The sequence below is a fragment of the Prionailurus bengalensis genome, chromosome E4 (genome assembly GCF_016509475.1).
Source record: "Prionailurus bengalensis isolate Pbe53 chromosome E4, Fcat_Pben_1.1_paternal_pri, whole genome shotgun sequence".
Taxonomy (NCBI): Eukaryota; Metazoa; Chordata; class Mammalia; order Carnivora; family Felidae; genus Prionailurus; species Prionailurus bengalensis.
This window is the reverse complement of record NC_057360.1, coordinates 14,086,028-14,101,264: the sequence shown is the minus strand read 5'-3', so window position 1 is coordinate 14,101,264 and position 15,237 is coordinate 14,086,028. Positions and strand designations below refer to the sequence as shown.

Sequence of the window (15,237 nt, the reverse complement as noted above, 5' to 3'; positions counted from 1 at the left end):
TATTCCTCAGGCCAACGTTTAGTTTACATCACATAATCTACATAGCATTGCTTCTAAGTCAGAGTGTAATTAAATAAATTTGTTTTACATTCTGCTGTGTTGTATTTCTTATTTGTCCTTATTCTTAAATACATGGTTCAAGTAACAGTACATAGGCCCCTTTGCCTTATATTTTATATAAAATAGACGTTTTATGTACCTGAAGTTGGAACCCTGTACATGCCCCAAATATATTTTAGAGTTAGAATCAAAATTCCTTAAAAGCAAAGAAAAACTTGTTCCACTAAAGGGAAGGAAAAATGGTGAATTCAGGGTCTTGAAAATGTCACATGATGAATAACCAACCCTGAATAACAAAGCATATCTACATGACAGTATCTGTGAATACAGCAATAGAATATTAGAATGTAATAGAATACATGTATGATAGAATAGCAATATATAGACAAGTTTATATAAAGTGTACACAGTTTGTAGAAAAGAGAATGTTCATCTAAAAAGATTCCATCTAAGTTTACAAAGGAGAGTTTAAAAAAAAATAGGCCTCTGTATTCTGAATTAGAGATGATAAAATAGCTTGTATCCTGTGAATTGCATTTGATGTTTCAAATTTATGTGAGAAAGTGTTCCCAAACATATTTTAAATGTGCATCTGTTACTGCTTATCTATGAGAGTTCAAGTACAAACTGCAGATCACCATCCAAAAACAATGAATATCTAAGACACATATGACTTCACATGCTGCACAATGAAGGAGCCAACTACTTTATCGAGAAAACATGGCCTCATGGCCATGAGGCTCAGACCTCCTACGTGGTTGACTCAGAGTTAATCCTGACACAGAATGTGCTCTCAGAAAGAGATATGGTTGTAGTAGGAAACTCACAATGTGTATTCTAGACAAACCATCAGGAGGAAAGCATGTGGCAATCAACTGTTTTACGTACTTTGCAAATCCAATGAAATCTTCGTGGTTGGTGTTGATGTAAGAGACTTGGATGTCAATCAGTAGCAGTACCTATAAGTTAAAGAGAAACCCTTCAGTGAAAACTGATCGTAAATATTCTCAAACACAAAACTGAGTAATTGCCTACAAATTATTTATCTTTATTTCTTAAAAGGATGCTTCAGTTAAAATGAGAAGTTGCATTAATTTTTTTTTCATTAGACTCACAATTTTTACTCTAAATTCAGAAATTAAAAATCTACATGAAAAGTCTGAGTCCCACATGAAGACAACATGTTTATAGTTTATAGGCATGGACTCTGCTAATTTAACACAGAATGCAGGATTATTCTAGTCCTCTAAAATGTAGGCATAATGTTCAAAAGAAGGATACATGTGTACCAATGACGGGCTGCTCAGAGCTTCCTGTTCCTGTAGGCACTATATATTAGCCATGAAATAACAATATTATCTCTTGTTTTTCCTCTTCTCTTCTATATCTTTAAGCTCCTTCTAGGCAAGCAGGAGTAACATCTCATCAACCAATTCAAAAAGGCAATATACAAATAAATAGAAAACTTCCTCAAGATCAACAGGCCTGGTTATCAAAGCAAAACTTCAGTCAGGTCTCTGCTAAAAGATCACTTCATTAGAGGGATCCTCCCTACTATCTAAACTAGCACTCTGGGGGGCGCCTGGGTGGCTCAGTCGGCCTGACTTGGGCTCAGGTGATGATTTTGCAGTTGATGAGTTCAAGCCCCATGTCGGGCTCTGTGTTGGCAGCTCAGAGCCTGGAGCCTGCTCCAGATTCTGTGTCTCCCTCTCTTTCTCCAGCTCCCCTGCTCATGCTTCTTCTGTCTCTCTCAAAAATAAATAAACATTTAAAAAAATTAAAAATAAATAAACCAGCACTCTGTTTGTACCTTATTATACCGCCTTATTTTCCTTTGTAGCACTACCGCTAGCTGACATAGTAAGTTTTTACTTATTCAGTATACAGACCCCATCTGCTGTATCCATGCTCTATCCCCAGTGCCTTGAACTTCATGGACATTCAATCAAGATTTGTCAAGGAATGAACTGAATGCATGTTCCCATAAACATGAAACATGAAAATGTTCTAGTCATGAGATACTTAGAAACTTTAAGTCAGAGGTTTGGAAAGTCCCTCTGTAGAAAATATTCTTCAATAGGAGATAAGAGAGGGTAGAGCAACCAACCAGACACTGTTAGAGAGTTTTATCCCAGAGATACTCAAAACTGAGTTCCCCTTCCTAAGTTTCCTTTTGTTCTCCCAACTGTGTGTCCCTTCTCTTTCTAGAATGCTTGTTAATAGAAAGAAAAAAAAAATCCAGAAACCCTGCCTACATACCTCCAGAGCTCTGCACCTTGACTTTGTTGAACGAACTTTTGATAAATATGATGAGCATGTTCATGCTGCCTCCCTTCAATGAAGATGAATTTGAATGCATCAGAGCCCTCAGGATAACAGTTCACTGACCAGGTCTATGTAATGTTCCCCAGAGGGTACTTCCTCAGGAAAGGCTTACCAGATCCTCACCCTATACGCTCACCCCAAACCAGGTTAGATCATGCTAATACTGTCCTATAGACTATATACTGTATTATATTTTGTATGTATATTGCACCTTATACTTTTTATTTGTGGTATATACCACAAATGTAATTAATTCTTTGTGTATATTTTGTTTGATGTTTTGCTTCCTCGCAAGACTGTAAGTAAGCTCAGGGTGCCCGGGTGGCTCAGCTGCTTCAGTGTCTGACTCTTGATATCGGCTGAGCTCATGATCTCACAGTCATGGAACTGAGCCCTGCATCAGGCTCCACGTTGGGAGTGGGGCCTGTTTAGGATTCTCTCTCTGCCTCTCTCTCTGCCCCTCCCCTGCTCTCTTTCTCAAAATAAATAAACATTTTTTAAAAAGACTGTAAGTAAGCTCCATGGAAGCAGGAGTTATATTTGTCTTTTTCACCTCTTATCCCCAGAATGTAGCATGATACACGTAGTAGGTGCCTAGTAAATATTTGTGGCTATGAATTGATAACTGTCTACCAGCCTTGAATAAGACTTTGCTTTAAAGGGAGCAATTTATTACCACATAATCAGTAAATGGCCGCTTACTGTTGTCTCTCTGTCACTACCCAATGCTATGGGCTCTGAGGGTTTGCTTTTATGGCTAATCTCAGCTGGTCGTCTTGCCGTGAATCCCAAGGGGACCTGGCCAAAAAAAAATTAATGCATCACCCAAATCCATCCTTACTACCAAATATAAAGTCACGGTACAGGCACTATTAGGTCAGTGACGTCATACTTTTATGAAAAAGTTTCGTATCCTCAGATACAGTTTCATTTCTTGTCCTAATGAACAAAACTCTAGAGTTAGGAGGGGTCATCATTATTACTTTGTCTGTGGTATTGCCTCTATTCTCCCGACAATAAAGCCAGATTCTGTTAAATGTTATACTCCCAAATCCATTTGGCCAGGAGTTTGCATCAATAAACCATAATGTTTAAGCACAAATAAATTGTTGCTGCCATAAAGAGCAAAATATCTACATAATTCTCAGCATTGCCAAAGGTTGTCACGAATATCTTGGCCGTTCATGCACATTAACTTGGACTGCAGTATAGGAAAAAAGTGGGAAAAAAAATAAAAACTATGGCTGCTCTCATTCATATTCCTGGAAACTGGGAGTCTGTGTTCATCCTAGGAAAAGAGCCAGGTCGCATGTGGGGGATGAAAAGGAAAATAGTACATTTTTTTCCCTCATTTTTTCACTTTCTCAGAGTTTCTCACTGCCTTTTTACCCACAGTTATTGAATATTTAGTTAAAGAAAAAGTAAAGCTACCCCTGCTAGCAATAATCACCCACAAAGTCAGTCCCTTTAACATGCAATTACATGTGTGGAAGCACCTGGAATGATAGCAGGCACACATTTTAAAAAACCTATGTCTTAGAAAAAAGCTCACAGATTTATGGTTGTCTATATGGTTAATATTGAAGAATTCCCCCCCACAAGGCTTCCAGAGCAGAGGTCAGTAATAATTTCTTAAAAACTTTTAAAACCTGGGGCTCCTGGGTGGCTCAGTCAGTTTAGCAACTGACTTTGACTCAGGTCATGATCTCAACCGCTTGTGGGTTTGAGCCCTGCACTGGGCTCTGTGCTGACAGCTCAGAGCCTGGAGCCTGTTTTGGATTCTGTGTCTCCCTCTCTCTCTGCCCCTCTTCCACCTCCCTCCCTCTCTCTCTCTATAAGAATAAAAAAAAAATTAAAATTTAAAAAAAATTTTTAACTAAAAAATAACTACAAGAACACCTCAAAGCATTTCTGGTACAAAGGCCTGGGAAAATGGGTCACTCTCTGGCCAGCTACTTTGGAAGCATCATACAACCCAAAGCAGCACGGAGTTCGGAACTCAAACCTGAGATCTATGCAAACTGCTACCTTCACATGTCCAAGAACATGAATGTTTTCACCGCACAGGTCGTACTATAGGTGCCAAGCACCAGCTTCTTCAAGTGGTTGGCTGATGAACTGTCAGACTAGGACACCTGAGGTGGCCACTTAGTAGAGACACCTGCTCCATCCCTTATCTCCCACTTGGGGAATGAAGTGATCACTACATCAGAGTTGCAGGTGAAAGACAATTTCTCTTAAAATCAGAAAAACGCAATTCTTTCTCACAGATACTAGGTACCACAGCTCTGTAGGAAAAACAATGAAAACAACTAAAATTAATGAAGAACTCAGAACTGCATTTGGATGCTTAATTTCATCCTCATAAAATTCCTATGAGTTAACTACCATTATTATCTCACTTTAAGATGAGGAAACTGAAGTATACGATGTCAAGCACCTTATTATTTGCACAGAAAATAATGGCAGAGGTGGAATTCGGACTCAGGCAGTCTGAACCTGAAGCCCACAATCTTAACAACAGTGCTAAGTTTGATTACATTGTTTCAGTAAAGCAAAACTCTGAAACAGGAAACATGAAGCTAACAACTGCTTAGATAGGAAAACAAAGGTAATTAAGATAATAATTGTACTACTTCAATATTGTTTTTACATAGGATCCCTAAGAGTTAAGTAGGATAATATTATCCTTTGAATTTTATAAAATTTGGACACTAAATTAAAATTGTTATCTTATTGACTTAAGGTCAGGAGTACAGTTGATACTAGAACTTCAGTTTTCTTGGTCCAACTGCAGCCATGACATTAGATGTGTGGGGGAACTTCTGGTGTCAGGATTTTATATCTGGCCCCAGGCTTGATTTCACTGGCTCATGAGTTAACATTGATTTGTTTATCTCCACTAAGTCAGAAAGCCTATTTTCTCCTCTTTTTGGCTACTGTAGCTATCCAAGGGTGTGGAAGCTGGAAAGCAAGTGAAAACTATGAATAATGGTTAATTAACTTTCAAAGCACAACGATAAAAAGTAGTAGCGATGAATCCCACAGCTCAAGCTGATAGTCAAGTTTTACTGAGTCACAAATATCCCAACCTACTGGGCCTCCATCCCGTCTCTTCACTTTCTCCTTCCACCCTCCCCACCCCACCCCACTCCACCCCACCCCACCCCTACACGCACCCTCTGTGGCAGTTTGCCTGTGTCTCTCTCCCTGTGGTTTCTCTCTCTCTTCTATTTTGCCTTCTCCTTTTTCCCTGGCTTTCCCTCTCCGCCTTTCCAAAATCTTGGAATTCTAAGAGGCACAAAATCTTGGAATTCTAACTTAGAGAGACTTCTGAGATGACATAGACCAACATCCCAAAGCTGTACATGAGAAGACAACAGTCCTAAGAAGTGATTTCCACAAGAACATGCTGTTATTTTGTAGAGAACACATGGCCTGAGTCCAGTGTCCTCTACATGCTGTCACAGCTGTGTCCTGGAATTGAAGAGCATTTGAAAACCTTCATGCTTCCCATTATAACATTTTTGTAAATAACTAAGAATAAAATCCACCTAAATTTAAGAAGCTTTTACTATTTACACACAGTCCTTAGCTTTTTCTAATGAATTACCTTCGCATAAGATAACCTTTTGAATTAAAAGAGCTAAATAGGATTAGAAGATAATTTTAAGGTCACTCCTTACAAGCCATATATATATATATATATATATATATATATATATATATACACACCATATATATATATACCATATATATATATGTATGTATATATATTCACTAAATAGAAATGTTTAAAAGAGCTGTTTTTTTTCAATGTTTATTTATTTTTGAGAGAGAGAGAGACACACACACAGTGAGAGCGGGAGAGGGGCAGAGAGAGAGAGACAGACAGAGGGAGACAGAATCGGAGGCAGGCTCCAGGCTCTGAGCTGTCAGCACAGAGCCCAACGTGGGGCTCAAACCCATGTCATGACCTGAGCCGAAGTCAGATGCTTAACTGACTGAGCCGCCCAGGTGCCCTAAAAGAACTGTTCTTAAACATTTTTTTCTCTAATTATTTTTATGAAAATGAATGTAGATGAAGGTATACTGAAACTAGCACAGTTTAAACTTGTTGAAGAAGTGACAATGAGAATAATCTTTCTGGAAAGCAATCTGGCAATATGTATCAAAAAAAATCTTAAAACCCTCTGTATATCTGTCAACCTAATTATTTCACAGGATTCTGAGATTAAATAATAAAGACATTCATCACAGAATTGCTTGGGATAGCAACAATAAGACAAATAAACTGTTTAAACAGTTAGATACTTAAGTATCTAATCACAGGTTCCATGGATAAGTTGATGAATAGCTTTCTCCATTCACCTAGGGGGAAAAAACTGACATTCTTCATGACATTTTAGGAATTTATGAATATCCTGATACCCATCTGTCGGCCCATTAAAAGCTAAGAACCTCTGCTTAAAGAAAACATGTGGAATGTTTCTGGATTATTGGCTTTCAGAGTGGAGTGTATACATGCCAGGGGTGCACATGACAATCCATGGGGCACCGAGAGTAAAAGTAATTCCTATTACTGTTTTCTAAACGTCATCCTTCAAAGCTTTTACACTCGTTTATATTCTCAACATACACAAGATGTTAGTATAGCAACACATGTATAAAATTCATAAATAAGTAAAAATAAACATATGTGGTTGTGTTCTTTCTTGCCATTCAGAGAAAGGCCAACTGTTGGAGACCACCAGACAGCCTTGGAGAACTTCCACTTCTGACAAAGACCCTGCCCAACAAGGAAGCCTCCCCTCACCTGGTCCTTTGTCTTCCCTTCTCGCTCGCGAATATGGTTGGCAACAATCCTTTCTGTTTCCTCGCAGAGTCTGGGGAAGTTTGCCAGCTGTTAAGAGAAACATCTGAGTTAATACACAAAAAGTTCTACTGCAAAAAAAGAAGCAAAGATATGTTATCTTATAGAAGGTACATATTGCAAATCTAGAAGCGAAAGTAAAATATCCTAAAGAAGAATGGCAGAGTGACAGAAAGGGCTCCACAAACAATAATCAAAATAACTACATTATCTGATAGGAAACACTTCAAAACCAGTAGAGAAATTCCCTGCAAAAACAAAAACAGAAATCCAAATACCATCTAGTACTATGCTCTACAGAGTTGGCACTTAATAAAGTTCAAAGATAAAGAAGATAGAAATGAGGATGAAAAGGAGAACAATGACTCACATTTAGAGAGTACTTACCATGTTCTAGGCTGTGTGCTTAACACCTCATGAGTTATCTCATTCAAAATCCACAACAATCATAAAAGATAGATTTTATTATTAATTCCATTATATAGAGGATGAAAATGAAGCATAGAGAAGTTAAGCAACTTGCCCAAGAGTAAACAGCTCAGAATTGGTGGGCCTAGAATTCCAACCCAAGCCCTTGGGACTCCAGAGCCCATTGTCCTGTCCACTACTCTTTGAGAATGATTTATTCCATGAACCACAGAGGTCAATTTTTTGAAGTTTTAATTTATTTATCCTGAGAGAGAGAGAGAGAGAGAGAGAATACATGTGCATGTGCACTTGAGTGGGAAGGGGCAGAGAGAGAGGGAGAGAGAGAATCCCAAGCAGCCTGCACGCTTTCAGAGCAGAGTCCGATGACAGGGGGCTTGATCTCACCAACTGTGAGATCATGACCTGAGCTGAAATCAAGAGTTGGACACTCAACTGATTGAGTCACCAGGCACCCTGACATAATTTTTTTTAATTCTTCCCTAACAGATATGTTTGCATGTACATACTTTTTGTCAAAACTATAGAAACAACACATTTCAATCACTTATCCCATCTAAATTATGCAGGTAATTGTCAAAAATTTAATTTGCAAAAAGGAATGAATTAATCACAGTTGTTTTCAATGTAAGAAAGAAGAAGAATGGGATTCTACGAGAATATTCAAGGAGGCCTAATCCAGAAGGACTTGGGTAAAGTTGTGTAGAACAGTTGTGGGGGAAATGAAGCTTTCCACGCCCCAGAACAGTGAGAAGGCAATGCGGGACAGGGACAATGAATGGTAAAAGAAGTAAAGAAAGATCAGAGCAGAGAGTGAGGAGGATGGTCTTATGGTGAAAGTAGAAAGGTAAACAGAGGTCAGATCAGAAGGATCCTTGCAGACCTGCAATGAATTTTGTCTCCTGAAGCAATTCAGATGAGAAATGCTGGTGACGTGTACTGGGATAGCAGAAATAGAATGGAGAAAAGTGTGCAAATTCATGGCTTATGACAGGCAAATGCTAATTCAATGATCATTTAGAGCATCTGAAAATAATAATAATATCCCACAAAATAGGCAAAGGACATGATTTTATTAAAAAAGAAATTTAATGATCAATAGCAAAAGAAAAATATTAAACTGCATAAATGATCCAAGTAATGCAAAGAAAGATAATAACTCTCATGTTGTCAAATGGTTCTAATTATTTTTATGAGACTTAATCTAGATGAAGGTATACTGAAACTAGCAGTTTAAACTTGCTGAAAAAGCGACAATGAGAATAATCTTTCTGGAAAGCAATTTGGCAATATATATCAAAAAAAATCTTAAAACCCTCTGTTTATCTGTCAACCTAATTATTTCACAGGATTCTGAGATAAAATAATAAGGACATTCATCACAGCATTGCTTGGGATAGCAACAATAAGATAAACAAATAAAACTATTTAAACCACCTAAATATGTAATGATATTAAATAAGTTAAGGTAGATCCACTAATGGGATATAATTACCTGTTCAAATAATATCCATTACCTAATTTTTTCATTCTATCTAATTTCTAAATAATATCTAAAAACATGGTAAAGTGTTTATGACAGTAAGTGAAGAAAATCAGACCACATATATATAAATGTGATTACACATAAGCATACACACATATACACGTAGTCATAGGCCACCATATACCCTTGATATCCTTCAAGGATACAATCCAAGATCTTACAAATCTCAAAATTCTTGGGTAATATTGTAGCACCTAACATGTCTCCTAATTTTTAAGCAGTTGGAACTAAACCTCCCTGAAATATAGCTGCCCCATGGTCAAACAAGGTCACTGTACACAGCAACTTTATAGTATGCATGATGCACATTAGTGTCTTAGCTAAACAACAAACTGTAATTCTTCATGGAACCATCATAATCACAAATCATACATAAATATTCAACCTCTAAGGCTGCAAGTCTACTGTCCACACACAGAAAAAGGTCTATAGAAATACTACAAAATGTTAATAGGAATAATCTCTTGGAATCATGGGTTATGCATAATTTCCATTTTTTTCTATCTACATCTCTACCTTCTCCAAATTTTTCTACAGTGACCATAGAGCATAGCATCATAATAAAAGCATAGAGACCTGGCTGCCTCGTTACTTTCAAAATTCACAGCCCAGTGTCTCTTCAGGAGATCACCAAACCATTACTCCCTTTTTGAAATCCTTAGCTGAATCCTGAGATGTATGGCTCATTTGGGGGATTATTTCATGAATAATTGAAGGCACAAATGAAACTTCCACTTCAAGTTTTGGAGACATTCCCCAGGAAAAGTCTATTATCCCAGCAGCCCTTTTATACTCAGAATATTGTAAGTTATTTTTTGTGAATCCTGTAAAAAGTTTTAAGCAGAGAAGAGATAGCTGATCAACACCAGTCGTTCTTCTTCACTAGTGCAAACCCGGGTGGTATATGTGACAGTCACCACTAGCCTGTCCTAGGCCACCAGAGCAACTGTTTCTCCTCTGCACTCAGAGCATCCCAAGCTAACGGCACACCTTTGCTTTTTGACAACAGCTGCACAAATATAGAATTGTCCTCCTGCAGAAAAGTGACAACACAAGGAATAGTGGTCTACTGAGAAGGAAAGTCAAGCCTCTAACAGCATTTAGAAAATGGATGACAGCAGAAGGTTATTTTTAAAACACCAAGGAATGGCACTATAAATATTTTTTTTCAGAAACAAAATACTTGATAGCTGAAGGTTCCCAAGCTAGTATGCAGCCATCATTAAAGTCTTGAGAAAGGCCAAAATGACAAGAGTACTCCAAGAAGCAGAAACATCTAAGAACCCTCCCACTGCTGGCCTTGTGGGGAGGATTGATTTTTTATGTGTATCTCCTGATCTTTCCAAACTTACTACCCATGGGCTTAACTTCACCAGGAAAGGAGCCCACCAGAGCCATAATTTGGTACCTACAACTGAGACAACTGGAAGTAAATGAGCCTAATTTCTAAGTGGAAGAAAAGGGAAAGAGAACACACTGTAAGAACCGCCCCCATGGAGGCAGAGGAGGAGAAATATTGAAGGAGACACTAAGCAGTGCAGGACCTAGACATGGCTGGAAGGCAGTAATGAAGCTGGTATGGTTTCTATCTAGCTGGTTGATCTGGAAAGACTGTAGGAGTATAAAAATCAAAATGTTGGCTTGAAGTGCTGGCTCTCAAATATAATACTCCAGTCCCAATTCTTCTCATAATATATAGAGGAAGAAGTTAAAAAAAAAAAAGTCCCACTCATATTCTGAATCATTTCTGATTTCTGATCAGGCTTTCTGCCACTCATTTCGTTAGCTCATTCAATGGCAGTTCCTGCTCAGTTTGCATAACCCTTTTCTTTGTTTTAAAAAATACTTCACTCTGATTGCCCAGTTCAGTTCCTCACCTCTCTTCTAGGTCTCCTATTTAAGGCACAATGTTTCCTCAACCATATTAACCATTATAATTTCCTATCTCTTTTGCTCTGAATGCCAAATTGAAAGCTTGCATTTATAAGACTATATTTACTTTGTCAAATCAAAGTTGTAATTATGTATGCCAAAATAATATTGATTTAGAGGATACCATTTTTATGCATTTACTCCCCTATTAACTACTTAAATATTATAGAAATTGATTAATACAGAATCAAGGAATTAAAGCTTTACTATTGATTATATTAATTTTATATTCCTGTATTTCACATCAGTCATTCATTTAACAAAGATTCATTGGGCAACTGCCATAAGCCAGCTCGACACTCAGTTTTTGTCAAACTACCTGATGTTAAAAAACAGTCTTGAGTGGCAGGTTGACTATAAAGATATATTGTCACACCAGAGAGAAATATTTTATAAAAATCAAGAGAAAACACATGAAAAATAAATGGCTAAACCTGCTCAGAGAAGACCTCAGAGGATCTGATGCTTAAAATCAAAACAATGAAACTTCCAGACAGAGCAGGACATTAATCAAATGACAAATTATTTCTAAACAGCTTACTGTTTTGTTATTTTTAAATCTATTTATTTTTGAGAGAGAGAGAGAGAGAGAAAGAGACAGTTTGAACAGGGGAGGGGCAGACAGAGAGGGAGACATAGGATCTGAAGCAGGCTCCAGGCTCCGAGCTGTCAGCACAGAGCTCAACATGGAGCTCAAACCCACACACTGCGAGATCATGACCTGAGCCGACGTTGGACGCTCAACCCACTGAGTCACCCAGGTGCCCCTAAACAGCTTATTGTTAAAATTACACTGAATAATCTTAAGTAATAAGGAATATCCAATGTGGAAACAATGCAGTATATATGAAGTAATTCTGAGAGAAAATTTTAGTTATAGTCTGAGAGAAAATATCATATATTTTTTAATACAAAACATGTTTTAATAAAATTCAATATTTTAAGTGTTACTTATGGCAGCATTTAATTATTTTGGTGGCATTTCAATATAAAATTTGCTTTTAAGCATGGACCACATTTTTCCCCTAAAGGAAAAAATATTACTTGAATGGCCTTTCTATGCAATAAAAGTTACACACTTATAAAATTTACTAACAATTGATTAATCAGACCATGAGAGCCATGCTATTAGGTTTCTCTTGGAACAGACACAGGATGAGGCAAGATTTCTACACCGTCAAGAGTAACTAGTTTGCTGCCTTAAGCAAAGACTCAGGTTATTAGGTAACCATCTGTTCATAGTTCCATACCAAACACAAATGGAGAAAATAAACTAAAGACCAGATCAATTTTTTTTTAATGCACATGACTTGAGTTGATTGGTTTGGCTAACCTAAAGGTATGGACTCTGTTTTGATACAAAAGCTATAAACCTTCCAATGTTGGCCACTGAGTAACAGTAATGATTTTACTGCTTATGAAAGCATATAATAATTTTATTCCATTTCTGTGAATTAAAACCTGCCCCCAAGTCCCTAGAAATCCTTTATTTGTTTATAGCATAACACTGGATTCATTCAGGAAAGGAGAAAATATTTATTTATTATTATGAAATAAGACATTTATTATGACAAAAGGTAAAACAGAAGCAGTAACATCTGCAAAGGTGAGAAACAATTCTAGTACAGAGGTCAAGAGATTGCACAAGTGTAAATGGGAAAATTTTTTTTATCAAGTGTTCTGTATTTTAGAAGTGGCACATGGGAAGTCTTAGAAGACCTAAGTAAAGTTGTTAGAAGGGGAAGGGAGCCAGGTCCCATTGAGGTGGCCTTGGGTAAAGTGGTCAGAGAAAAAGAAATGCTGCGGGCCCTCCTTCTCCAAGTGGGCAAATCCCAAATCTCTACACCTCAGATACTTTCTACAATTGGTGCATATGTGATAGAAGAATATGTAAGTTATACTGGTATGTTCTCACCATAACATTTCATCTAAGCAGAGAAATGAGAACTTCAATGTTAGCAAATGCTGAAGAATAAAAACAAAAGTCCAACCTTGAGTGAAATAAGGCTGAAAGATAATCAGAAGAGAGAGCCTCACGAAGTAATTGAGAGCACACCCCAACAGGAGCCCAGGGTGGGGCTGACACTGTCCCCAAACAACACCTGAAGATAATAATCAGATTTCCTTTCTTTCCAAGTTTATCTCTGGTAGACGTATTAATGAACAGCTTAAAAAGAAAAATCAGGGTGCCTGGGTGGCTCACTCATTTGAGCATCTGACTCTTGATTTTGGCTCAGGTCATGATCCTGGGTCATGGGATCGAGCCCCAGGTCACGCTCTGTGCTGAACATGGAGCCCACTTAAGATTCTCTCTCTCTCTCCCTCTGCCCTTCTCCCCCACTCGTGCTCTTTCTCTCTCTCTCTCTAAAGTAAAAAGAAAAAAGAAAAACAGAAAAATCAAGGGGAAAAGCAGAAGCCAGGGCAAATTATAAATTAAGAATTACAAAGATCATAAATTCTTTAGTGAATTATGAGATGAAAAGGTGAAATTCCTGGAATATTATTCAGCCATTAAAAAGAGGGAAATCCTATCATTTGTGACAAGTTAGATGGACCTTGAGGGCAGGAGCTAAGCAAAATAAGTCATACAGAATCTGCATGATCACACTCATGGAATCTTGTAGAATCTAAAAAGCAGTAACAACAACAACCAAGCTCATAGATACTGAGAACAGATTGGTGGTTGCCAGGAGCAAGGAGCGGGCAAAATGGGTGACAGTGTTCAAAAGGTACAAACTTATCGTTAAAAAATAAATCCTGGGGATGTAATGTACAGCATGGTGACTATAGTTAATAATACTGTATGCATATTCGCAAATTGCTAAGAGAATAGATCTTTAAAAAGTTCTCATCACAAGAAAAAACTTTTTAATACTATGTGTGGTGATGGCTGTTGACTAGACCCAATGTGGTGATCATTTCACAGTGTATACAATATTGAATCATTATGTTATATACTGGGAACTAACAAAATATGTCCATTATGCCTCAATAAAATAGGTGGGGGTGGGGTTAAAAACAAGTAACAATAACAAAAAGGTGAAATTCCTATTCTTTAAAAGCCAAGTCCCAGGCCTGAATTCTCTACAATACCCAATGAGAGGTTCAAACTTTAATAATCAGCCTGATTTGAAACATGAGTTATGTGAGGCATCTATTATATACAGAACATAGCAGTTTGTTAGACTGACAGCCAACTGGCAGAGAAGGTGAAAAGTGAGTCTTTTTGTTCATAGAAAACCACAGCAGATCTATCCAGACCTAAAAGAGCCCTATCTGAGCACGATACTTTGCAGCTATCCTCCTTCAACCTATAGACTTTCATGGAAGGTAATCAAGTGGCTACTTCAGTCAAACTCATCATTATCTGCCACATCAATAAGACATGATTCACTTATTCTTTCAATTATTCATTCAATGATTATTATTGAAAATCTGGCTGTTTTAAGATTGTGAATAGAGTGCTGAATAAACCAAATCCCTACTCCCATGGAGCTTATATTCTCAAAGTCCCTTTATTGTCCAACAAGAAAAACAAAAGATATACATAGTATAATTCACGTGGTCATACGTGCCACAAAGAAAAATGAAGTTTGGTATGTAGATGAAGACTTACGTGTATGTGTGTGTATGTCTCCGTTTTGAAGGAAGGCATGTACAACTGTAGATAGGAGAATCTGAGAAAGACTGATTAAATGGCATTTGAGGAGAGACTTGAAAGGAAGCCGGGGGTAATCTGCACAAGTATCTTGAGGCAGAGCATTTCCAACACTGAGAATGAGAAGTACAAAGGCCCTGCCATCATATCCCCTTGACATGTTGAAGAAACGAGGAGACCAGTGTAGCTGGAATGGACCAAGGGAGGGGAAAGTGGGAGGAGCTTAGAGGTGAAAAGGAGTAAGATCATGTAGGCCTTGAAAGCCATGCTAAGGACTTTAGATTCACCTGATTAGTTATGTGTACTCAAAGCAAGATATTGAGTCACCTAACATGCCACAAAATACAGCATTTCTTCTAATAGCACTTTTTAATGAAAAAATTTTCCTTATATTTCTAACAGCCAACTAATGCATCT

General features: G+C 37.6%; 1 protein-coding gene across 7 annotated transcripts in view; it reads right to left on the bottom strand.

Annotated features, from left to right (window-relative positions):
* DNM3 (dynamin 3) overlaps nucleotides 1-15,237 on the bottom strand; it is a 557,387-nt gene that overhangs the window by 329,407 nt on the left and 212,743 nt on the right. For all 7 annotated transcript variants that reach the window (XM_043568980.1, XM_043568982.1, XM_043568983.1 and 4 more), the window contains exons 11-12: nucleotides 7,202-7,288; nucleotides 949-1,019 (exon numbers count right to left, since the gene is read on the bottom strand). In XM_043568980.1, the coding sequence (XP_043424915.1) occupies nucleotides 949-1,019; nucleotides 7,202-7,288 (158 nt within the window). The remainder of the gene's footprint in view (nucleotides 1-948; nucleotides 1,020-7,201; nucleotides 7,289-15,237) is intronic.